The following is a 25,239-nucleotide window of genomic DNA, read 5'->3' on the forward strand; positions in this document are numbered from 1 at the left end:
GTAGCCACTTACCTAAATTGAGGCACAACCTACATCTGTTTATCAGCTCTAAAGCAAAGCAAGCCAAAAGGATGTTGGTGCCAATCCGTCCATTTTACACAGTGAAAATTCTTTTTTTTTTTTTTAAACTGAGAACATCCACAATCAATGAGAATACAGCACACACATAAGAAAATGTCTTTACGTCCTAAAGAGAAATACAGGTGAAGTGGCACTATATGAAAATGTCTGGATAATATAAGTGAGAAACATCAATAGTCCAGGGTACAACAAATGTGAACTTCCATGTTTGAGAATTTGTAAATAACAATTATGAGGCCTACGCTCTCTACTGATTGGTCCCATGGAGCGAGGTATGAATCCAACATTTCATGCAATACCACCAAAGATTTATCACTGCCCTAAACACAAACAATTAAACAAAAAAAAACAAAAAAAGCAAATCACCTAATACCTTCCTTTAGTACTGCAATTAAAAGCAGTACAAAGGGAAAGAGAGATTACAAGTACATATATTACTGTAATGTGAATTTCTAAGGCACAAATGCATTTATTTTGTCGTGTTTTCAGAGAATATCGAGCCATCTTTGAACTTTTGTCACCATTAGAGGCTGCACTCAGTGACTCAGTGCCAACCAACTGCAAAGCAAGAGAACGAAATGCACTGTTACATACAAAAAAAAAACAAAAAACAGAACAGAATTTAAGATCTGTCATACAAAACTAAAATAAGAGTGTTGCTCTTCATTCAAGTCAATTACACATTTCTTCCTTCACCCAAATTGTAAGAAGGCTCAAACTCATTTAACAATTTTTAACCATTAAACGATGAGATGGCGCGGATGAAAAGACAAAAAACAAAAAAAAACAACCAACCAAGAAAAAAAAAAAAAATACCCCTTTATTACCACTATTAACATTCTGATGCTGGGACGCTGGCGGCGGTGCAGTTAACCTCTGCTACCAGACCTGGTGGAGCGATGGCAGTAATGAGGGGAGTCAGTCTACTGCTTCGGGGCGGAGGAGTCTCCCACAGCCTTGGTTTCTTTATGGTCGAGCTCCATGTTGTCGTCTCCCAGCTCCCCCTCTTCGCCCCCCTGGAACATGTCGTGGGTCCACTTGGGGCTGCTGCCTCCCTTGCGGTAGACAAACCGTCCGCGGCGGGCGGGGAAGGAACCCCGGCCCCGTCCGCGGTTGTCGATCCAGGTTTTCTCACCGTCGCGGTCATCGTGCTGGAGGGGGCAAACAGGCAGGGAGAGATTGAGAAAAGTGATTATGCTGGTATTACCCAAGAGGACAATATTTACTCTGGTTCAAGTAATATTCTGTGACATCTTCATATAAATAAATGTTTGTTTTGCTACCGTTTATCACTGATTTATACAACACAACAATGATCCAACCTATACCCAGTTCATGAAAGCTTTAACATTTGCTGTTCTAAACTCTCTGTGTCGGTAGGTCTTTCCATGGAAAAATCCTCTGGCTTCACAGGGAGTGATGCGTTTTACGTTACCGGAAGCAGCAATTGCAGATTCTTTGGTATAAACAGAAGAAGAACTGGGTAGTTAGCATGAGCAGTGATAGCCACCATGGCTGAACAAACAAAGAAAAGAGCGCCACCTACAGAAACTCAAACATCATCAACAGATAATCCAAGGAAACAGACGTCACAGTACTGGACACACTGTTTGACTGACAGGTGATCACTGGGAAGCGCAGTGCAGAAACACCACAGTAATGGGTGCAAAACAGCACAGCTTAAGATGTCTCCAATATAAAAACAAGAGGTACTAGAGCTGCCTGATGTCCTGCCAAAATCACCATGATATATTAAGCATAACCAGTTATGCTAGAGAGGTCATTAATGAATCTAATGAATGCATTCATTTGCAAGTATTTCTATGTCATCATACTTGTCTTCACATAATACATGAGTGGTATTAATGAGCTCATATTACTTAGTTATAATCAAACTGAACATTAATAGCGAAGTGCAACAGATTAATCAATGCCTGAATGTGTCATTAAATCAGTTTGGAGCTTCTCAGACTCACCAAGTAATACTTCCTGCTCTTGGGAGTGTATTCAGGGTCCCACTCCTCCTCCGGAGGGCGCACTGGGGCATTCATATTGGCGGGGTTGCCATTGCTGTTGTTGCCTGGGTAATTGCCCCTGTTCCAACCCCTTCCCCTCATTCTGGGGTACTGAAATCAAAACAATAGGCAGGCTCAAACTCACAGTTAAGCGACGAGTACATTTCAGCATCAGCATTTTTCCACAATCATCGATTCCAAAATTGATGGCAAACAGTACTTTCATAGACTTTAACAGAAAAATCAAGTACAGAAGGAAATCAGTCGGTAGTCCAGGCAAAGAATGATGGGAACAACAGAACACACAGGACAATCATTAGGCAGCACAAATACAGGCTATACTGTAGGAAACCAGGCATTTATTTAGTGGTAGGATTCCACCGATTTGAGCTACTTTACCTTAATAAAATCAGGTAGTGCATGGATTATGTATCAAAGAGTGTCATCATCATTATCATCATCATCATCATCCACACTATGTTCCTTAGCATTAGGAGGAAGGAACAGAGCAGAGAAGTGTAGTCTACAGTGATGTTGTTAGGATAGAGAATTACAAGAAGATGAGACGTCAGTATCTCACAGTGAAAACCATATATAGTGGAAGAGATTAACACAGCAGACGGGGACTTACAAATCCGCGTCCTCTGCCCCTCTCCGTGTTGTGGCCCTCATAATCCCGAGGCCCCCTGTCCACCGGCCCGCCGTAGTCCCGCGGGGGATAGCGTGCTTGACTGTAGCCCTCCTCCATGTGCTCCATCCCCTCCCCCATGTACTCTTTACCTCTGAAAGACGGAGGATAAGGGGATGGAGAGGACGAGGAGGAAGAGGAGGACGGAGAGCGATCCCGCTTCTTCTTACTCTTCCTGCGAGCAAGAAAAAATCACAAAGGTTGGGAGTGAGCATCATAAATACACATATGAGTCTTACGGGTCAATAATCTTGAAATCAATAATTTGGCAAAACTGTGTGAAGATATGGAGTAGAGGTCCTGGAAAGTTTGTAAAATGGTTACAGGGGTTATGAAGGACATGATTACGTTTTCACCTCTTCCTCCTTTACAATACAAGACAATGCCTAAAGCTACTTTCACATAGATTTTTTGAAGTGCAGACCCTTGCGCCAAAAGTTCAGCATAGTTAAACTTTTGCGCCGCATGTTGCAATGAAACTTGTGCGTCCAATAGGAATGGCAAGGGAAGCAGCCCGTCAGGGAGGGAAAGAAAATGGAGGAAATTGATTCTAGTAGCATTTAGAAGCAGAATTTCCTGAATTATATAACGTAAAGTTTTGTATAGGGACCTCGGTAGAAAAAATATCTCCTGGAAGCAAGTTCCTAACAAAGTAGGCATACCAGGTGTGTTTAAAAATGCAGTGGAGATTAGCAATCTATGACCACTGGATGTTATATTTTCAGATGCTATGAATGGCTCTGCCCTGCTTCTTGAAAACTCCACCTATTCCCTCCCACCCCACACACATACTATCTCAACTCTCCCAAACATCTAGAAAATATCTTCTCAGCAAGCACTGAGCAAACTGTGTCCTATCTGAAAGACGCATAACTTCTGTGCAGTGGTAGGATGTTCACATTAAACTATAAAAGGGTGGAAAAAAGATCAGGGAGGAGGAAGAGGTGATAATGTTGCAATCATTCCCTTTTGTTGTCACTCTTCCAACATGGCGGCACGCCCCTCATAACCCTTGGTAACCACTCTCCAAACATTCCATGACTATTGTTGATGTGCAGCACACCAAGTACAGACTGCATTGAAGGGGCTGATACAGTCTAAACTCGGCACGCTGAGCCCACAGATTAAACCTACTTGGATTTCTTGTGGTGCTTGGCAGATTTCTCAGAGGACCGCTCTCTGCTCGGTCCTCGCGAGCCTCCTGAGCTCTTGCCCCCATCCCGCTTGTACTCACGCTCCTTCCCAGCAAACCTTTTACGTCTCTCAATATCCAGGCGCAGGTCCATCACATCACCTTTGAGCTTTTTACTCGGGTCCTGCAGAGATATATCAGCACAACCGCGTTAGCTGCTACACCCGTTGGTTTCATTATTGATGGGCAATTTTTTTTTTTTAAATGGAGTAATCATGACCACATGAATGGTATATACTGTTAATATGAGAAGCAAATCAAAAGTAAAAAAAAAAATGTATCACTGGAGCAAAAATGAAGATGTATCTTTAGCATTGTACTCCCTCTAGTGGTTAAGACAAAAAATACTCCCAACTAATCACAATCATTACTTCAATGGATAACATTCTGGTACAGATGCAGTAAAACAATTATTTGTAACAAATATCAAAGAATAACAATACAAAAAAATACAGTTTACTTCTTAAATATTAATATAGCAAATATAACTAGTTGTGGGAACCAGCAGCATGCATATAGCATTTTAAAATAAAATTAGAATTTCACATTTCTTTGTTTGCTTGATTTTTTGAGGAAAAATACTTACAAGGTAATGGCATTGATAAGGGTCCCTTGAGAGGCTTGAACTCAGGATCTTAAGTCACCTCCTTTTAGCCTTTGCTTGGCTTCGTACATACCCAATCAATAACCATATCTCATAGGCTGGGGGCTTGCTTGGCATTTACAAAACGCAAGTGGGCTCTTTTGATTAAGATTTATGCATCCTTTGAAAGAAAAGCACAAAGCTGAATACTGCTGCTTTGGACCGTCTCAAATTTGCTTGTTTCCATATACGTCAAATTTCAAAAGGGCTGGTCACCTTGTAGCTGGTCTCCTCCATATCCTCAAACAGGTGAGAGTGCCTCTTAAAGGCACTGGGGGAGACATCGATTCTCCTGAGAGAAGGGCAGAAAGAAAGCTACATGTCAGTAGACGATAACTACATGTCTCACAAAAGGATGACAGAAAATTGCATCATGCTTCATGTTCACACAGTTACAAGGAAGACTTCCATACCTGTGGATTTCTGGGCTCTTCCTTGGCTTCATCATTTCTACCTCTGCAGCTTTTCTTTGGTACATGGCAAACCGCTCACTTAAAGTCATGTCAGAGGAGCGGAAGTGTTGGGCTGCAAATAAAGAAAAAAAACATGTGATTCAAATAGAACTCAACTCAAATAACTGAAGCATTCATTTGCTGTAAAATGATTTTTGAATGATGGCAAATCATTAATGATTGTTTGGACATTTAACAATGGATCTGGTCAACTGTCCAAACTCCTGTTGTCTTTGCTATCTTGAGTCTCTAGAGTCTTGAGACTGGACAAGCCCGACGCAGACCATACTATACCTTTGATGTAGTGCACAATAGTGACTATGTGCTGAGCAAATAGCTCAGAGGGGCTGCGGCGGAGCTGTGCCGACTGAATGTGCTGGAAAATGGAGCGGAACTCCGGATCTTTCTTGGTGGGATTCACCAGATCTCGGGTCATACGGCGCTCTTTAGACATGGAGGAGCTGAGAGAGTGGGAGAACGAGAATAGGGTGGGTTTAAAACAAAAATATCTAAGTGTTGTATACATTATATGAGCGGACATTACCACACATACCTGGGCATTTCATCTAAGGAGCCGATTTTGAGTTCAAAGTCTTCCCTAGTCACAGACAGGCGTGATGCGGGCGACTCCTCCCTGGGAGGGAGGGCCCCGGGGAACAAGGGCCGGTCCTTCTCTCTGGTTTCTCTGGGAGGTGCTGGGGCCGGGGACGGACTTCTCCTGGACTTCTCTTTTTCTTTCTTTTCCTTCTTCTTGGCTTTCTCTTCCTTCTTGGAGCTGTGCTTGCGGCTGCGGTATAACTCCTCCTCCATGTGATCTATGTCCTCCGCCTCTTCAGCATCTCTCCGGCTCTTCTCCTTAACCGTCGGGTAGGAGGTTGGATAGTTAGGCTCGTCCTCCCATTTCCCGAAAATGTCCCGTGCCGTGAGGGTGGTTTTGGGATTATCCTCCCTGTCCTCATCAATCTCCCTCTCTTTCAGCCCATGAGACTTGAGGAACTCCTCTTCCCCGGCATCGAAGAAGGGCAGGCTTTTGTCTTCCTTGGAGTCTCCGAACGCCGCGGCTGTGATGTTGAAGAGGCCTCCCGCCTTGCTGCTGCCTTTCTCCAGCTCCCTTTCCGTGTTGCTCTGCTCCTTATCACGACCATTCTCCTTCTCAGATGGCTGCTTTTTGCCTTTATTCTCTGCCAAGAACCTGAGACAGACAAGCACACTGAGCTTTAGTACATGCCATGCCAAGTAAAATACTATTATGTTTTTCTGTAATATGGGTTAAGGTATCAAAGACTTAGGAAAGCAATGAAAGAAGGAAAATGAAACACAAGACAAATACATTCTGAAATTGAAAAGATACAATACACACCAGGGATGGGCATGATTGATACCCAGTAATTCAGGGTGTCTTTAGTATGTAATTGATTGGATTGTGAAAATGTCAAGATGCACTTATGCACAGAGTGTTCCTTCCCGTCATTTTTGTCCGCTCAGAGTTGCATGAGTGCATCAGAGAGCTTAGCGATTTAATACATTCTCGTGGCAGAAAAACATGGTTGAGTTCTGTGATAAAGAAAGCTAGAAAGGAAAATGTAGTGAAAAAATCCACAAGCACAAAACCGATGATTCAGAGATTTGTATGGGAGCCTGCGAGCTACACTATCTTTTAAATTGATCACAGCATGTTATCATCCCCTCTGAACATCAGATTGAATTTGAAATACCCAAAAACTACCTCCCACCGCACATCTTGATTAGTTTTTGTCATAATTGGTCATCTTCCTGTCAGCTCATGTGGGAACACACTTAGCTAGTTTACATGAAAAATGGCAGAAACGTTTACTTTCTTTGGGTCTAAGTATTCTCCCTACTTCGATTTTACCAGTCACACAGAAGCAGACAGGCGAGGCAGTCAAGTTATCCCAATTTTTGATGGTAAGAGAGGATGCAATTGCCTATTTTGGGGTTGTAATGAAAAAGTAATATGACAAGTAGGGTAACAAATTTCTGCTCCCAGGGAGTAATAAGTAATAATATTTCTCTTGAAATGACTATCAAGCAATTTATAGCAGTAGTGCCCTACACAGCCTACAATCAGACAATTCTGGTAGATAAATTCATTGGAAATCTTGTAGCTCTAATCAGGGAATGAAAATAACTTTCATCTCTATGCCACATTGGCTGGCGAATCCCAAAATTCATCTGCCACTTTGACTATTTCACCAGCCATATGGATCTTTAGAATAGAATAGGACCTCCAAATGACGGGTGGCTGCCTGCCAAAGTGGCTGGTATGGTAGACAAACTTACCAGCCCCAGACGGACATTTAGCAGCATTTGGCTGGCAGCTGGTGTTAATTTGCCAAATTCATCTGTGAAAATTATTGAAAATGCCCATCCCTAAAGCAAATATAACAGACCAGGACTCACATTGCAATAATTGTACTCACTTAACCACAGCCGTCTAAGTAAGTGGGATTTCATACAACCTCCTTTCAGTGCAAAGAAAAGGACAGCCGTCTACTTTTTCAATGTGTGTGTCATATGTATTCCATTTTAAGATGTATTCTTCCAAGGAGCTTTGAAAAAGACTAAACATATTTGAAAGGAAAAATTACTTGTCAAATACTGAAGATACAACTTCTTAATAAAAAGAAAAAGAAAAACTAACGGAGACAGATTTAACTATGGAGATAAAGGGAATAAACATACTTTTTGAAGGCGGAGGAAATCACAGTCTTATCTCCAGTTTTGGCGTCTTCCTTTGAAAAGAACCCAAAGCCGCTGAAGGAGGCTGTCGGCCCGGACTTGGTGGGACTCTTGGTCGGAGGGGCAGGAGCTGTGGCGCTGCCGATGGTTCTCCACAGAGGGCCTCCACTCCCGGGCCCTTTGCTGTCAGGGCCAGCAGGGGCATCCTCTTTGGCACCAGCAGCAAGGCCAGTGTCTGGACTGGTGCGTTTGGGGCTGGTGTCATAGTCAATCCATTTACCCCCTGATGCCTTCTCGATAGCGCTGCCGTCCGCCGCCTGACCCGGTATCTCTTTATGGCTTTCTGCAGGTTTGTCCTTTGCGTCCTTGGAGCTGGGCTTGCTCTTGCTACTGCGGTGACGCGGGGACGAAGACCGGGACCGAGAGGAGCAGCTGGAGCGCCTGGAGCGGCGAGATCGGCCCGAGGACGAACGGTCAGAGTAGCGGGAGCGGCTGCGGCTGCCCGAGCGCCTCCTGGGTGTGCGGGAGCGGGAGCGCCCCCTCCTGGGGCTGTGCGAGTGGTGGTCCTGGTCGTGGTGGTGATCGTGCCAGCCGCCGCCGCCACCGCCGCCGCCACCACCCTGCCAGTTGTTGGCCCTGTAGCCGTAGTTACCTCCTCCCCTGTTCTGGTAACGACCACGCGGGAAGTAGCCTCGGTTTCTGCCGCGGTAGTGGAAGGGCCTGCGGTAGCCGCGGTTGTAGCCCCTGAACCCTCCTCTGTTGTTCTGATAGTCCCTGGTGGGGTAGTTTCTGTGGGACGGAGAGTGTGATCTGGAGCGGGAACGAGACCTAGAACTGGATGACAGAGAAGAGGGAAGAGGCAAAAGAAGCAAAAAAGATGTTAGAGGGGGCAAACTTTTATTTATCCAAAAAAAAGTCAACTGAGCAGCTTGTTTATAGTCTTCTTCAGAGAGACTTGCAATGACTTGCAGCACAAGAATAAGCCTAAATTCCTGGATCGCCGACATTACAAGCAACTAACCGTGAGGAGTGCAAGAGTCAGAGTCATCACGCCCTGATAATACATTTAACAAAATATCCATATGACCCTAGAATAATCAGGTAATGTTCTCAAAATATTTGGAACTCCATCTGAGAAGATTTTTGTTTTTAGACTTATATATTATATTTTTATAACCAGTGTTTTCAACAACCATAGCCAGACAAAGACAAAAAGTATAGCTAGACACAGAGGTTTGGGAGCAGCTCCCCTGCAGAAAATTTGACGAACAAGCTCTGTTTGGTGTGTTTACATGCATTCTGATCCCATTCAAATCTGAATTATCAAGTGCTTTAAAAATGCATAACACCCAACATGGTAACATCAATATGCTGATTCGGGAGGCTGATTCATTCAAATTCAGGAGAATTGCCCACATGAAAAACAAAAATTACAGTTAAAAAGTGATTCATCATCTATCTGGCAGATGGTGCTTTGGTAAACATTGATGACAACAGTGGGGAGAGTGAAACCTCTGATTCTTACAGTGGTGGGGAAAATGAAACTTCTGAGATCTTGACACGTTCTCTCACTATATTAACCTCCAGGGAGTGAAATAATAGTAGGCTTATACTATTCTTCATTTTGCTGGAGACGCCCCAGGAACCCCCACAAGGACCGCTGGTGGTCCCCAGGCCCCACTCTGTGCAGCACTGATACAAGACAGAAAACTACTAGTGGCCAACTGTGGTTCTGGCCAAAAGGGGGCGATATAACACCAGTCACTGCAAAGAAACTCAACTGAGCTAACCCCCGCTCATCCTGAACCTGAATGGGTGTGTATGTAGATGCGTCATTTACCGATCAAAACAACCTCAGGGTGACTACCAACATAAGAAAGAATGTAAAACATTCAAGATGTATGCACTGTGCCACCAACTCCCTAACCCTGTGAATATATTCCTACGTCAACTGTCACTTAACTGTCACATTGAGAGCAAACAACTTTTGTTTGAGAGGAGTACAACACCAAGTTTTATGTGCGTTCAACTGGCAGATAAAAAAGGGATCCAAAAGATAGCAGACTAAAGAAATGAGCAAAGACTGCAGAGTATATCTTTAACTCAAATTAAATTATGAATGAAATCCTCATGACATTATATTAGCAACCAAATAGTAACAGTTGCATAATGACATACCGTCGCCTCACTTGTGAAACACAATGAGTAACAATGACAAAACTTGCTTTAGTGCTGATGTTTCCAGAACACAAACCTAAAATTCTGGTGAAATGTAAAGTAGCACGCAAATTCAGAGCCAGGAATATACATGCAAAGCGTGAAATTAACATACAGTGCCTGATGACCCGAAAAGCTTTGGGCAAAACATTCAAGTTAGCAAATACTTGCCAAAGCCCATTATGGGAAGCACTTGAAGTGCCATCTGTCAGCTTACCCCTTGAGCTTTTTCATTGGAACAGAGCAGTCCTGGATTGTGCAGTATACCACACAAGCTACCATCCCAGGAGAGGGACAGTCTTTGTCGCCTTAATGTATGTAATGGAAAGGGGAGCACCCAGGGACGCGATCTGCTCTAATCCATAGAGGAGGAGGGAGTAAAGAGTGCGGGAGGGAGATACAGCAAGGCCAGTAGTACTCTCTCTCAACCCCTTTTCCCTTTGACAAATCATTGATTTGAAGTGTAGCAACGTTCTCAGAAAAAAAACCACATAAATCCTTCCAACAATTTACTGCTTGTGAAAGGTACTTGACCTCTGGATTTGAGCTTAAAACACAAACACAGACTGACAACAATAAGGTTACACATCTTCTGCCAGGGTGGGATGCACTCAGACTCAAAATATATGAAACATATTTAAAAACCGTAACACTTAGTCAAAGAGTCAGTCATCAAGTCATCAACACTTGGAGAGATTTCCAGATTCCTTATGAAAGTCAAAGCAGGCTGATGCAAAATTCTGAAGGCTCTTAGTCAGCCTTTCTCCCACAACGGAAAAATAATTATGCAACTCAAGAGCCAATCTAAAATAGGTCAAGGCAGATAAAATGTACAGTTTTCCCCCCACTTCTACTCCTCTTTTTAGTATCCTTATTGTTACTTACAGTTTTATGACTAAGACTGTGAAATCTATAAATAACTGTTTCTAATTAAATTTTACTTAATTCAAATGAGTCTAGCGAAAGAAAAAAATAATAAATGGCTATGTCACAATATCAAATTTCAATATTTGGTGAATCGCAAAACATTAAAAATCACAATATGATCATAGCATGGAGCAAGTAACTCCAAGACAAGAGCTCCTTGGCAATTCTCAACTCTAGACAAAAATGACAGATTGATAAATCAAATCTAATAAAACTGATGACACAATGACAAGATATTATGTGGGGTTACTACTTTGCCTTGTGGTTGCAGTTTAGGTGAAACTATGCCTTCAGTTTGTACACTGTACTTGAGAGAAATTGCATAGCGAGTTCTGGCAAAGACGGCAGCACTGTGGTTTGAGACAGATCAAATGCTCCGTCTGCCTGTATGCTCCATCAGTGAAGAGAAATAACTGTCACGCTGAAGCAAATGGAGGGGTGAATGTTCAACTGAAATATGAGCTGGTGTTTTCCTTGCTGCTTTGTACAGAGCCTGAAGACCAGGCCCAAACAGATATAATGAGGACACCAATACAATCAGCCAATATTTGTGTTAATGTTTTAACGGCATTGACAAACATCCACAGAAACAATCAGTGCCTGCATATCACAAAATCCATTAACTATATGCGATTGAAAATTTTTTGATGTCAGCTGATACAGAAACAAATCATTTGCTTGCTAAAACAGAGAGAAATTAACTATCAAAGCATCTTGTCACTGATAATTTTCTTTCCAAGCTAAATTTGATTTCTGTGTGGAAATTACGTTCTATCACAAATAAAGTCCATATTGACTGATATACTGTACATTGGTAATGATAAAACAAATAGTTTCAGTCCTCAGTTCTGTTTGGTTCTGATTTGTTCAATATCCAATAAAGGTACCGCATAAATGTTAAATTAATGCATTAACTTAAAACCACAACTCATACTAGAACTATAGTGCTTGTTGAAAGAAGAACATTTAATTTATTAAACATTTTAAAAAAAAATGTTTATTACAATAGTGTGTCACTGCTTTTTATTGAAAGCAATAAGTCACTCGAGGCCAAGCTTAACAGTGATTTTACAACAGCTCTAAGGGTTTTATGCACTGTGCCAACCAACTCGTCTTAGCAGCTCTAAAATCCCAGTAAAGCATTGCCTTTCATTACTTATTGGATAATTTTGATCATTAAATATCCAAAAATCCTCTATCAGTCAGGCCCTGTTGAATATCTATCACAAAAACACAAGAGGGTTCTAAACAGTATCAAAGCAAACGGTTAAGGAGGCAGTGGATTTACCTGTAGCGACGCTTTCTGGATCTTGAGCGGGAGCGGCTTCTGGAGTGAGATCGGGAGTAAGACCTGGATCTGGACCTCGACCTTGATCTGGAGCGGGACCGAGCCGGAGAATCTGGGGCCTTAGACATCTCTGCAGTTAGGCCTGTCTAGATTTTTAAAACAGATAACAAAAGAAGAGGTGGCTTTTGTTACCCGAGTAAAGGGGAAAATTGTGCTAATGTTTTGTTTGCATGCACAGTTTACTCACTAAATGTTGACTAAAGGAGTGAAAAAAATGCCGTAAGCCAAACGTTTTGCAGGCTAGTTTCTCTCTATGATGTTCAGCAATAATGGTTTTCAAAACCAAATGTCAAACACAACTCAAGAAAATACACTACGATTCTATCATTTTAGAGTCGACAACAACCACAAAAGCCCCTTATGACCTTCTACTGTCAGGGGGAAAAAATCTAATCAAAACCCATGCAGTGGCTAAAATTAGCAGCATCACACATAGGCTAACAAGTTGTATGCAGAATGCCATATCTTTAAAACTGCAATAGACAGCTAGAGCAGCATGGCAACATGTGCACATCGGCCTGCAGCAAAATGAGACGGGATAAGCTGGGCTGCTGTGGACACAAGATGTAGCCTACAGTCTGTTGCTAAAGAGGACTAAAAGCTGGCTGGAGATGCAACCGAAATAGTGCAACTACCCAAGGACAGCTGCAACAATCCCTGCAATTAACTGCATAGGATCAAGCCTAATTCCAGGGATTCTGTCATCAAAGTTTCTCACAACAAGAATCCGGTTAGGGCTGCAGAGTCAATTGTGTATATTTATTTTTGTTTTTAGTCTCCGCAAGAAATGATCGTCATTCCATAATAGCAACACTGAAAAATTCTGTTACAGTCTGTTGCAGTTGCTGATATAAGATGCAAAAATAATTTTGATCCTCAAATCATCCAGACAATCAACGTTAATAATGGCGATCACAATATTTCGCAAAATAATCCATTTCATACTCCATACTCCATACTGATAATATGACAATGCCGGACGAGAAAATGTGAAAAAAAGAATAAATCTATAAGACACCCCAAGTTCTTCTGACATCACTGAGTTTAAGGGGATCACGTACCCAAATGCAGCATGAAGCCTAAACAAATCGATGACACAATGCAGGGCCAGGTACTAAGTCTGCACACAAGGAACCCAACTGGGATCCACAAGGGGTCAGGAGGTCATTCCTAGTGTTCATGTAGGAATGCATTTAGCGTTAATAGTAACCAGCAAAAACTATCCAACACTAGAAGTCTTCCATTAAACAACTATTTAAAATGGGAAAAAAAACATGAGTTGAGCTTCCCTGGGACCACTGGTAACCACAGACCACCCCATGGAGAAACAATTAAAGTGTAGAGGACCGTGCGTTGCTCAAATGGGGCCATGCGAGTGTCAGCAGGTCAGGGGTCAAGTAGCCCAGGTTTCCCATTTCACTGCTACCAAAACATCATTCTGTAAATTATTAAGAAAAAAGTAAATGCTGAGGTAAAACAAACAACATTTCAGTTAAGTCACCTTGAGCTTAAGCTAACTACTGGATCAAAATGACCATCTCAGGAGTAAAAGATCATCAAAGAGGCTCTTTGAGAATGCAACCTGGCCTCACTTGTTTATCTAAGGGTTCTTTCATGCCCACCTTGCAGTACAAGAAAATAACATCTTCATCTACAGGCAACAGTATCTGGTAAAAAAAATGAATAAATAAACATCCACTGACCAGTTTTACAATTTTACCAACTAAATGGATTTTTAGAATAGGAGAAAAGAAACTCCAAAGGATTGTTTGTAACATGCCAAAGCAGCTGGCAGGACAGACAAAATGACTAGCCACATCCAAATATTTTGCGGCATTTCTTTGATCCTGCTGCCTAGTATGTTTGGGATGCTTTATTTATCCCCGAAAAGGCCAATTCTCTTTATGTATGCCCTCTAAAAAAAAAAAAAAAGCCAGTTGAGAGATGGAGATTAAACTGTATAAACTAATCTCTATGGTCTGAAACACTTACATTTTATTTAGGATAAAATTCCCTTTGTACACATCATGACCAAATCAAATGCATAATAGGTGATGATAAAAATGTTTAAAATGAAAAGAGATGCATTGGGAGTGTTGCATTGCAAGTGCACACATTCTTGATAACTTTTTCACAAACTAACTAAAGAGGATCTAAACCTATCATTTTGAACAATTACCATCACCCAGCAGATGGCTGAAATTCTCGACAAACACCTTTAGCAAGTAAAAACAGATCAAGGGAGGGATTGATTTATAATAAGCCTTATGGTTAATAATTAGAAGCTAAGAGTTTGCATGCGTAGCATCATCCCTGGTGCTGTTGCCCTCAATCCCAAGGCTGTGCAGAACGCCCTGCAGAGTGCACATGCATGCACTGAATGGTAATTATAGCGCAGTGCCTCAGTGAATTTACTTTCACTATATTATCAACTGTATCTAACCAAAGCTGTTGACATTAAAAAGAAAAAGGAAGTGGAACCGAACATGAATTTTTCACCGGGTTATTCCACTTCAATAGTGCACACTGTCTCAGAGGATATTTGAACCATAGATCCTGGCAGCTCTTACTGTCTGTAGAACATAAGTATTAAGCAAACATGTATTACACCCGCTTCTCACATACAGTGGAATTTGAATTGGCCTACGTCACACCAGTTTTGTATTTGTCTCTAACAGGATGTGGCCTCTAGGCCCAATTCTATTCTGACTAGCTCTTCTAGAGAGGAGAATGGGGCTCAAGTGGAAAAACAGCTGAAAGCATCTAAATGAGTTACTTGTCCTGCATGTTGTTGTACAGAAGGCAGTGTATTCAAGGCACCTGTAGATAATTACCACTGCACAGGACCTAGCTATCCATTATCTTGTATTTAAAAGCTAAAAGGTTGGTCAGTATGGGAATGTAATTGCTCATTGGGGTTAGCAAGTAGGCACTTACCATCACATATCATGCAGAACAAATATTGGTTCAGGTTTACTTTGACATCTACGCCGATATGTGGGCTGATATTGATCAATGTGGATTGATGTTGTCCAAAGACAGTAAGGCAATAGCAGCAACCTGGCCTACCGTCCCCCCCCAATTTATTAGAGATTGCCCCCAACAATTAGGGGCAATCTCTAATAAATTGGATATGAATCTATTTTTCAACAGTGGTCCATTGTACAGCGATTACAGCCTAAAATGCAGCTGTCAAAGCATATCTGAGAGATGATTCATATCACTGCTCTAGTACCTTTTATCCAACCCTAAAATGTATTTCGTCCCGCACACCGCAAATCAATTCACCTACCCAAGATACATCACGACATTGGGGTGGATGTTCATTTCGCTCATTTTGCGGTTATTTTTCATCAATTATCTAATTTCCCCCCTCATGTGATCGGAGACAACCCAAGTCTCCATGCACTGCACAGCTACCACTAAGTTACAATAGAGCGACACAACAAAAACTAAACTGACAGATGCCGTCAAAAAGATCTAGCTAACAGCTACGGTGACGGGCAACACCACAATATTGATTTGGCGTAATTATAACGCTCCGAGCAGCAGGTTCGTTAGCAACATAACGTTACTTGCTCTATCCACAAATGTATTGCTAACGTTAGGCTCGCGCTATAAAAAGCACAAAATAATTAGCTAAGGAGCTGCTAGCTAACAGTAGCTTAAAATGAAATTGTGTTGCAGTTACCTTTTACCTGTTTCCACAACTCTGCCCGTGGTCTTTTTCCAGTCAATGATTTCAGAAGTGAAGCAACCTTTGAGGCCAAGCCAAGCTGCCTCAAACGACTGCTGCCTCCTTCCTGGTTTGTGCAGATCCAACTAACGTTAGCTACCTAGCTCGTTACCTGCTGCTAGCTAGCGCCGCGCAGCTAAGCTAGCAGCTGGCTAGCAACAAGGCAAACAAAACGGACGGAATGTGCTCGAACTGAAGGCAGGACGTTCGAACTTTTGTGTTATTCCCAACTAAAAAGTTACATGGATGCTGCTATGATTCTGTCAAATCATGCGAAATGTACATTTTTTCGATGTAACTGTAGCTGACGAACGACAAACACCATTAGCTCACTGTGCTACGATCGTTTCGCTCAAATCACGCGAGACTCTGTGTAACGAAGGCAGCAGGGGGTCAAATTTCCTCAAGCCAGGCTTTGTTAACTGCACCTCTCCCCAGGCCTCCACCTCGCATATCTAGAGCAAACTAATGGACTGCAGTAGGATGGTTCACAAAATGGGGTCCAGGGACCACCACGGTTCATTGAAAAGGCTCGAGGGGTCCCCAGCAACTGAGTAGCAGTGTAATGTTAGAATTATTTCACTCCCTACATGTTAATAGAATGAAAGATGGTGTAAAGATGGTTATTCTGCTCATAGATTTCACTTCTCTCCACTGTTGCTATTGCCCCACCAACAGTGTAGGCACTTACGCAATTCGTAAATGTGTCATATCTAACACCAAACATGTCAGATGGGGTTTCTTAGGTTCTTTGTTTTGTGCCACAAAGCCACGTTAAGCTGGGATCCACATCTCAGAGGGCTTTGCCCTTAGACCCCAGAAATGTTTGTTTGTAGATTATAGAGGTATTGTACTATGATTAAATACAAAATGACATATTTTTATATTGTAGGTGGTAAAGTGATACTGGAAGCTGTTAAATCTATAACCAGAAAAGACAATCTGAACTTATCTTATATTTTGCCATGATAACTTGTCAAGATAAAGTAATACAATTATAGTAGCCTATCCTTTGTTTTGCTGGAGGCATCCTGGGAGCCCATCAATGACCCACTGTCTTGCCTTGGATCACTGACAACAGATCTGCTCCCACCACCCCCTACCCCTACCCCATTCTTTTCCTGTTGGAGGAAATTGTAATTTACTCAACTGAGACAAGCTACCTGCCTGTCGAATCAACCAATACCTGCATGTAGGTTACTGTCAAGATCTGCAGATCACCAACAAAACTGATAAGGCTTTGTGGTTTACTTATAAAACATTAAGAATGACCTATTTACCCTCAACTGTTTACATTTTCTTTACACATTACATAACTTTGTCACAACCTCCGAAATCAACATCATCCATGTTTTGTCCATCCTGTGGTGGACGATGTTCCACCCAAATACATAACACAACTGCTTTTCAACACAGCTTAAAGTTGGAGTCAGCTATTTGTAGTGCACTATTTTTATCTGAGCCACATAATGCCTTCTGTCCTATCTGCCTGTGCCCGATGCGAGGGTGGTGACACAGAGACGGATTCCGTCCTGAACACCTCTCGGGGGCTCCAGGCCTCTGTAAGCCACAATAAAGGCTGTGTAGATATCAGTACTCTTTCGCTGTTTGTTACTCCTTTTTAATACCAGAGATACAACTTCATAAGAGTCTGGAGTAAATGAGTAACAGATCCACTACAATGGTTACATTCACAGGAGCATTGTGGGAGACTGCAGTGGTTTCTCTGTTCTTTCCCTACAATCCGCTCAAAGCCAAAGAGTACATATAAGGTTGGGGAAGCAAGTTTTGCAACAAAACATGCAAAATATATCATTCTAATTCAGAATAAAGCTTGTGAAGTTTCTCTTTTCATTTGGGCTCCAGGCCACCTGTCGACCTATAAACCCATAAGGTGAACCAAAAGAGCGACCTGTATATCAATATGCATGAAAAATCCCATATAGAGAGGAAGACAGCAATTCCCAACAATGGACTGCCACCACAATCTTCTTGTTTAAAACTGACTTTCCTCGTGTGGATGGACAATCAGTCAGATGTGACAATCACAGTATATCAATTATGCAAAATGCTTCAGCAATAAAGATCAATATATCAATATATATTTATATAGTCTCCCTATTTTCATAATTCTCCATATCAGTAGTGTAAAGATATTACTGTGTGATAGCAATATTCTATTCTCTGCACCGGAGTCATGGATAGGAAGCTCTGTGTGTGACTGCAGTATTAAGATCATGTTATAACATTTAAATAAGTGACAAGATACCTGCAGGAGGGGCTGCATGCAAGATAAATGAACAAGACACCATGAATGTTTCATGCTGAAAGAAAGACATTTTCTACATTTTTGATGTCTTGGGTGCTGCTGAGCGGTGTACTGCATTACAAATCATCGAATCATCCGTCCAAAAAAACTGAGAATCCAGTCGAGCCTGTCATTACAGTCCAGCTATTTCCCTGCTGTGATCGAACCGTGTCAAGGACAAGGACTGAGAGGAGCCTTAAACCTGCAGCTCTCTCTCCTTCACTCAATCGCAATCTCAGCCTGCGCTCAGACCTGGTTTCCCCTTTTGAATTTTTACAGGTTAGTGTGGCATGCGGTCTCCATGTCACCCCTCGTTGCCCTTTGACAGAGATACACAAACAGTGCTTCTTCACTGTCATTTTCCTTCACACCACAGGTGTTGGAGATGCGGAGGTGCCAAGGTTAAAATTAACCCTGCCAAATTCTCTGCTTTGGCCACAACGTGGGACCACACATCGCTCCTCGTCTGTCACTCACTGTTACGAGCTGTTTATGGTCTCTCTGGGGGTTTGCATTCCAAGGGGCAAAGGATAACCAATGACCAACTCTGACCAATGAGATCATGAGATAAAAGTAACGTAAAATGTCAGTTAAGAAGGGTAATATCAGTCAGATTCAGAACACAGAGATTGTGTGTCTGTTTGTCAATAGCAAAACAACATGAGAAAGAATGTGTGTTGTAGCACACTAAATCTAAACAAAATGTTTGCTAGTTTTAAATAAAAACTGTGCACTGTGAGTGAAAACATGATAATGCTCTGGTAGTGTCAAACTCTTTTGTTTGCGTTTAGGATGTTACACATGCTACAAAAACCCCAGGAGAGCAAACAAACAACAAACAAACATCACTGTACTTTTAGCAAGGGTACAATTTCCAAAACAAACACACAAACACAAGGTCACACTGAATTTTAGTCAGCCTTTTACACTGTTATGTAGTATTTTCTGCGTTTGTTTGTGTGATTTCCTGCTTCCTGTGTTCCCATCACATGAATATTATGCTCAAATGAAACCCTTTTTTTGGCGTTTCTGCCTGGGCACACTGGTTATTTTCTGTTTATTGTTGAGTAATACCTCTCAAGTGAGTGAAGTCTTACATAATAATACCGCAGCCAGCGTGGTAGAATGGCTTAGCTTCTGAACAATTTCCTTCTCCCTGCTTCATTAAGTCTGCTCACTGTGTTTTTCTTGGGACATGCCATTCTTTTGTTGTAACATTGTGATCCAAAATTCATAGACAGCTTATGAAGCAAAATGTCCCAAAACTGAAACACAACTCAGACCACATTCAGCAAGCAAGTAAAAGTGTAAGAGAGGGAAAAGAAAACGTCTCACCTTGTGTCTTGCAGGGAAGAGTGAAAGCAAAGGTGTGAACAAGGGACCAAAGCTCAGTGAAAAGAGTGAACACAGCTTCCTGCAGACTGTCTGAATAGTCTAGCACTCTCTGTTAGCGTTTTAATTTGTGCTGTTTTAAGGAAGTGTTTGTGAAGAGCTGCTTCTTATGTGCTTGCATCCTCATGCAATAACAATAATTGCTCAACATCATTCATACGTGATAATTATTTCATTTCATGTGTCATGTGAAGGTTGGACAGGTTGGAATTAATTTCTCAGGTCTGCGTAGCATGTTGTGTTTTGCCAACTGTATCAAAAGAAGATTATTTTAGTGCACTCTTAGCATACTTCTTTCAAACTAAAAAAATAAGAGAGTATACTTTACTGTACATGCAGAAAAATACACTTGCAACTAGTATACTTAGGCTTGTACTTGTATTTTTAATGATACTAGAAGTATACTTTAATAAACTTAAAAGTGCTCCAATTAAGTCACAAGAAGTTCAAATATACCATAGTCCACTGTTAGTATTTGTGTGAGTCAACCTCAAGTATAGGCTACTAAAAGTATACAGATATCAACTTAAGTATACCTACAAGTAGACTTTTATAGGCTAAAAGGTGGGCAAATTCAGTCTCAACAAGTAACAAAAATACTTACCAAATTTAGTGCACTTCTTAAGTTTACTACTTTTTTTTTGGCTGAGGCCTGGTGTAAAGCTAAACAGCAGCACAGCAAACACCCACACTCCCCTCTCAGCCTCTCTGCTATGTTACACTTCCACATCACACCAGCGCTGCCCAGCACTGCCCATACCAGTCAGGACAGAGGAACCTGAAACAAGCTTCAGGAACAGAAGAGCATCTCTCTGCCTCTATCTCTGACGGTGTGACACACATGCAGGCCTGGCCGGACCAGGGTCGTTTTCATATCGCACAATCATGAAATGGTTATGCAAAAACCCTGACTTTCCAAGAACATGGAGGGAGGGGGAAGTGGATTTGCAACAGGAATGAGCCGGTTCTCTGTGTCATCACTCTGTTATATTCTGTACTTCATGCTGCTGAGTTAACATTACCATGTAAATATCCACTTATGTAGAGTAAGAATACACACAGACAATAGAACTATGAATTGAAGTGTAGCTGTACTGAGGCAGGGAGGCAAATGTGTCCTCATTATTTATACATGCTGTGTGCGCTGTGGCAGAGATGGAGGCTCTTTGTGTGCGGCATTGCATTGTATGTTGAGTAAGCTTTCTAATTATACAGCTATAGTGAGGAGCTGTCCAAACCAAAGCAAACAGATGCAGAGAGCACAGCATGTCCTCTCACAGGCTTTCTGTCCAGAATCACATCTCTGTGCCAAATGGCAGCATGGTCACAGTGAAACAGGCGCCGGTTTATCTTGTTAGACATTTGATACGCTAGCAGGCCTTTGACAGATACACTGTGACCTGAACTGAATGGACACACTGCAGCAATGAGGCTTCTGTTTGAAGATGAGTTGACCAGAGATGAGAAAAACAACAGAGTGACCACGAGGCTTTTAATATTTGATTGCTAAAGTGATTCATAGTGTCGCAGCAGCAAGAGGACACAGAGTCTCATGCACCCACCTTTGATCCTTTGGCTCTGCTGCACCTCAGTTCTGTTTGTGGTCAGTTCTCTTCTCCGTGCAACCAGGAGTCACAGACAAACAAATATGGGCTGTTGTTGCAGACAGAGAGTCTCTATGAAAGTGTGGTAATTTTCTGATCATTTAAATTTATGACATCCAATGCCTTTGATGCAAACATGCTCATAGCACCATGACTACATTTCAGTTAGAAAACGTATTTGATCCCAGATCCAGACTAAGACTTTTAGTTTGTCCAGCAGAGTAGATACTCTCAGTCAGTCTTGGTCCTTTTAAACATCTAAAATAATCCAATCTAGACATTATCTTGAATACTATCCTACTTATACCTATGTATAACTGGTTAAAATAAGGTTTACACATCACTGACCCCGCCAACTCATCACCACAGTAAACTATGTGATAAATTATTTTGACTTCTTTCTTAGTTAAGACACAGCAAACCTCCAGAATTGCAGAAAATTATAGATGCTGATGGCTTCATTCATTGGTTCCTGGGTGTTGGGACTGTGTCCAGAGCAGTGAGCTTCCTACAATACCACCATCCTCTCCCATATGTTTTCCACATGCCATAAAGATTTTTTTTTTATTCTAATCACATAACTTCTGAAACATTTGACTGGTAGATTATTTATTTATTTTATTTAGGTTATTTAAACTTAAGTCAGATTTCTCAGATCACCATGAATAAAAATTCCAGATGTTGGTCACTGTTGGTCAATCAAATTTCCTGTCTTTTGCAACTTTGTCCCAATGTCAACAAATGAATGAACCAATGAATTTCTTTTACAGCTGTTTACACAAGATTTTTTTTTTTTTAACATTAAATCATTAGTCGTTTTATATTACTTTATATTACCATAGTAGTTGTGAATTTTTATGCCATCGGTGGTCATAGCTGCAGAAAAAAAGTCGAATTACACACATGAATGAAATTATGAGCAGTCACAGGAGCTGCTGATGGGAGTAGAGTCTGGGCGGCACATGGTGTTTTCAAGTCAGTGCTGCCACCTTCTGGATTTGGATCTGAACATTCAAAAGACAACGCTATGAAAACAACTGCAATACACATGAACAACAAAAATGTTCTTTGGGGACAAGAGATTTCTGACTGGACTCTTCTTACTGCTGAGAACTGTCACTTTGTCATCTGCCATCAAGAAAAGTCAAGGAAAACAGGGTGAAAGCTGAGAGCAAGTGTCAAAGTATGATGTGATTGAGACAAATGACACACACACACACACACACACACACACAGAGAGAGAGAGAGAGAGAGAGAGAGAGAGAGAGAGCCTATAACAGTAATCCCCATGCTCTCCTTCTCTCCTTCTCCATCTTTCTCTTTCTCTCCGCCTTTTCATCTTTCCTCCTCCTGTGGCGCTCCTCCAAAATGAATCGGTCTGTTTGCAGGTCCGTGTTGTCGGAGACATAAATCAGGCAGAAGGAAGCTGCTGAGCCACCGTTAATAAACCAGATAACCTGATTTCATGCCTGCGTTCACAGGATCCACATGACATCAGCAGCCAAGACTTCCTCTAAAAACAGAACTGTGTTCAAAACCTGGAATGCAAAGTATGTGACGATGTAATTGAAGGGTTCTGTTACAAAAATGAAATTAACAAAATGAGATCACCATTTGTTCTACTTTATACACACTCCCAGTCAAAAGTTTGGACCCACCTGATTGAATGTTCCATGGTTTTCATTATCTTAAACCTATTTTGATCTAAAGGCTTATGCTTAAATTCTTGAAATTTATTTCTTAGACAAATACAAATAGTGAAGTTGATGCCTGTGTATGAATTTCTTTCCAAAGCCTTTGCCTTTCCTTCAAGGCAAAGAGCGGCTACTTTAAAGAATCTAAAATATGAGACAGTTTTGATTTAACACTTTTTTGGTCACTGCATAATTCTATTTGTGTTATTTCATAGTTTTGTTGTCTTTACTATTATTCTAAAATGTAGAAAATAGTACATTTAAGAAAAATGTGGTGTGTCCAAACTTTTGACTGGTAGTGTATATTTCATATATTGCTGGTATAAAACTACAGCTCATTACTTAGAACTATTGAAATCCTGAGTAAAGAATTTCAAAATGGATCTACAGAGTTTTGGACTTCATCTTCATTCTATTAGGTCTCTACTGTCAGACATCTTTACAGAAAGGGATGCACGGAGACAAACAGCCGCCCTGGTCCCTTTCATAAAGCTTTATTTCACAGATCCCCTGTAACAGGAGGCCTAGGCAGCCAGGCTCATTATACATTTACATACACTGTCTGTGGCCGATCCTTACAACGCTCCCCAAGTTAAATAACTCAATAATTCAAGACAAAAAGAACAAACACACACACATTGTTCAACTTAAGATAACAATAGCAATATCATAACAACGACGATAATAATAACAACCATTGTCAAATATTATGTATTTCCAGGGTCTTATAATTTCTAAAATTTGTTACACAGTCAGTCATTTTTAAGGTGCACCATAAAATCTGCATGTGACATTTCAATAAAACTCGACAAATGCTGCACCATAACACGCAGTGAAGACAGAGAATACTTGTTGCGTTTTTTTCTTTATGTAGTTTTTTTTTTTTTTGGGATGAGTTTTTTTTTTTTTTCGGGCAGAGTTTTGCTCCTCCTCTTTGTCCTCTGCGGCAGATAGATGTTACAGTGAATTCAGCGCAGTTCATCGTTTGTTTGGCACACTTCTTTATAAGCCGCTGTGGTGTGGCACAGAATCTCTTAGCTGAAGCAGAGACATAAGGCGCGTCTCCGTGGATGAGGGGGGGGGGGGGGGGCTCACAGGACCTCTGCTGGGACAGAAGACGGGAAGAGGAAGACAGAAGAAAGAGTGAATGAGAAGGAGATGGTTTGTCTTTGTTAGGTGAAATTCATTTTAAAGAGATCCAGTTACTATTCCATATAAAATGTGCCGTTCTCTGGATGATACACTGGTTTAGGAATTGTCTTATAGGGATATATGAAGAACGTTGTGTTGAAAATAATTGTTACCCATGAAAAGAAATGAGGGGTGGCTGACTGGCCAGATGGGGGCGCTATAATTAAAGGTCAAAATTTGAAACTTGGAAAGGCCATAACTCCTATACCATAAGTCTGACTGACACTTCCTACACAAAACCAACAATTCTTACAAATTACACTGTAATTAAAAGTCAAAACTCTCAGACACCACTGGTCCAATTCTGACAAAACATGGAGAGATGACAGATTTTGGTACAGCGTTCTGGCATTTAAAGAAATGCAATGATTGGCCTGATGAGGGCGCTATGATTAAAGGTCACAATTTCAAAGTCTGAAAAGCCATAACAGCTACACTACCAGTCTGATTTTGATTAAACTTGGGAGTAATGATGAATCTTGTTACTGATTGGTGCCTGCATCATTTGTGGGTGTCTGGTTGTGGGGTTCTTGGCATGAAACAGGGGGCCTCTAAACTCAACTCAGACTGAGATCCTACTTCTAATTTTGGAAATTTCTTCTCCTTCATAGAGTTCTTCATAGAGGCTACAGCCAGCAGTCCAAACTTGGAGCAATGGGTGAAATTTGGAGCCTGATCTGGTAAGTCTAATACATATATATTATGCAATTCAAGTTCTTTTAGTGATAATTTCAGCTACATCAAGACGACAGAACAAGACTAACGTATTACGCAACTGAAGTCTATCTAGCTCCTGTACCTGCGACATGCTGAGGCTTCATGGGGCCTGTTTTCATCAGGAAGGGCTCTCCTCCCTCGAAGGCCAGGATCGGGTCGCTGACTCGCCCCTCGAAGTCAGCCGCCTCGCCGTTGGCTGAGAGGCCGTTCTGGTGCGTGGTTGGCTGGACGCCGTTTACAACAGGGCCGGACACAGCTTGTGATTGGCTGAGGACTGCTGCGCCATTATTCATTGGCTCCCGAGGGCTCTGCAGGCCTCCAGGTGCTGTAGGAA

General features: G+C 41.6%; 2 protein-coding genes across 7 annotated transcripts in view; both read right to left on the minus strand.

Annotated features, from left to right (window-relative positions):
• Positions 1-6: 6 nt before the first annotated feature.
• thrap3b (thyroid hormone receptor associated protein 3b) lies at positions 7-16,319 on the minus strand. Of its 2 annotated transcripts, none has more exons than XM_071525335.1 (11): positions 15,955-16,319; positions 12,204-12,349; positions 7,775-8,605; positions 5,625-6,263; positions 5,366-5,532; positions 5,033-5,144; positions 4,836-4,911; positions 3,919-4,100; positions 2,728-2,959; positions 2,058-2,207; positions 7-1,232 (listed from the first exon to the last, which is right to left on the minus strand). In XM_071525335.1, the coding sequence occupies exons 2-11, from the start codon at positions 12,329-12,331 to the stop codon at positions 1,005-1,007; spliced, it is 2,745 nt and encodes a 914-aa protein (XP_071381436.1). In that variant the 5' UTR covers positions 12,332-12,349; positions 15,955-16,319; the 3' UTR covers positions 7-1,004. The 2 variants fall into 2 exon arrangements, with proteins under 2 accessions (XP_071381436.1, XP_071381437.1); XM_071525336.1 differs by having other exon boundaries at positions 15,962-16,034.
• Positions 16,320-23,481: 7,162 nt separating this feature from the next.
• Positions 23,482-25,239, minus strand: part of map7d1b (MAP7 domain containing 1b) — a 35,250-nt gene continuing 33,492 nt past the window's right edge. For 3 of the 5 annotated variants that reach the window (XM_071525346.1, XM_071525344.1, XM_071525342.1), the window contains 2 exons: positions 24,988-25,230; positions 23,482-24,102 (listed from right to left, as the gene is read on the minus strand). In XM_071525346.1, the coding sequence (XP_071381447.1) occupies positions 24,089-24,102; positions 24,988-25,230 (257 nt within the window). In that variant the 3' untranslated portion in view covers positions 23,482-24,088. The remainder of the gene's footprint in view (positions 24,103-24,987; positions 25,231-25,239) is intronic. The other 2 variants (XM_071525345.1, XM_071525343.1) reach the window with 2 other exon arrangements.

Source organism: Centroberyx affinis, unplaced genomic scaffold, assembly GCF_046629955.1.
Source record: "Centroberyx affinis isolate AG114_WGS23_722 - 3 ecotype Tasmania unplaced genomic scaffold, CSIRO-AGI_Caff_v1 ptg001289l_1, whole genome shotgun sequence".
Classification (NCBI taxonomy): domain Eukaryota; kingdom Metazoa; phylum Chordata; class Actinopteri; order Beryciformes; family Berycidae; genus Centroberyx; species Centroberyx affinis.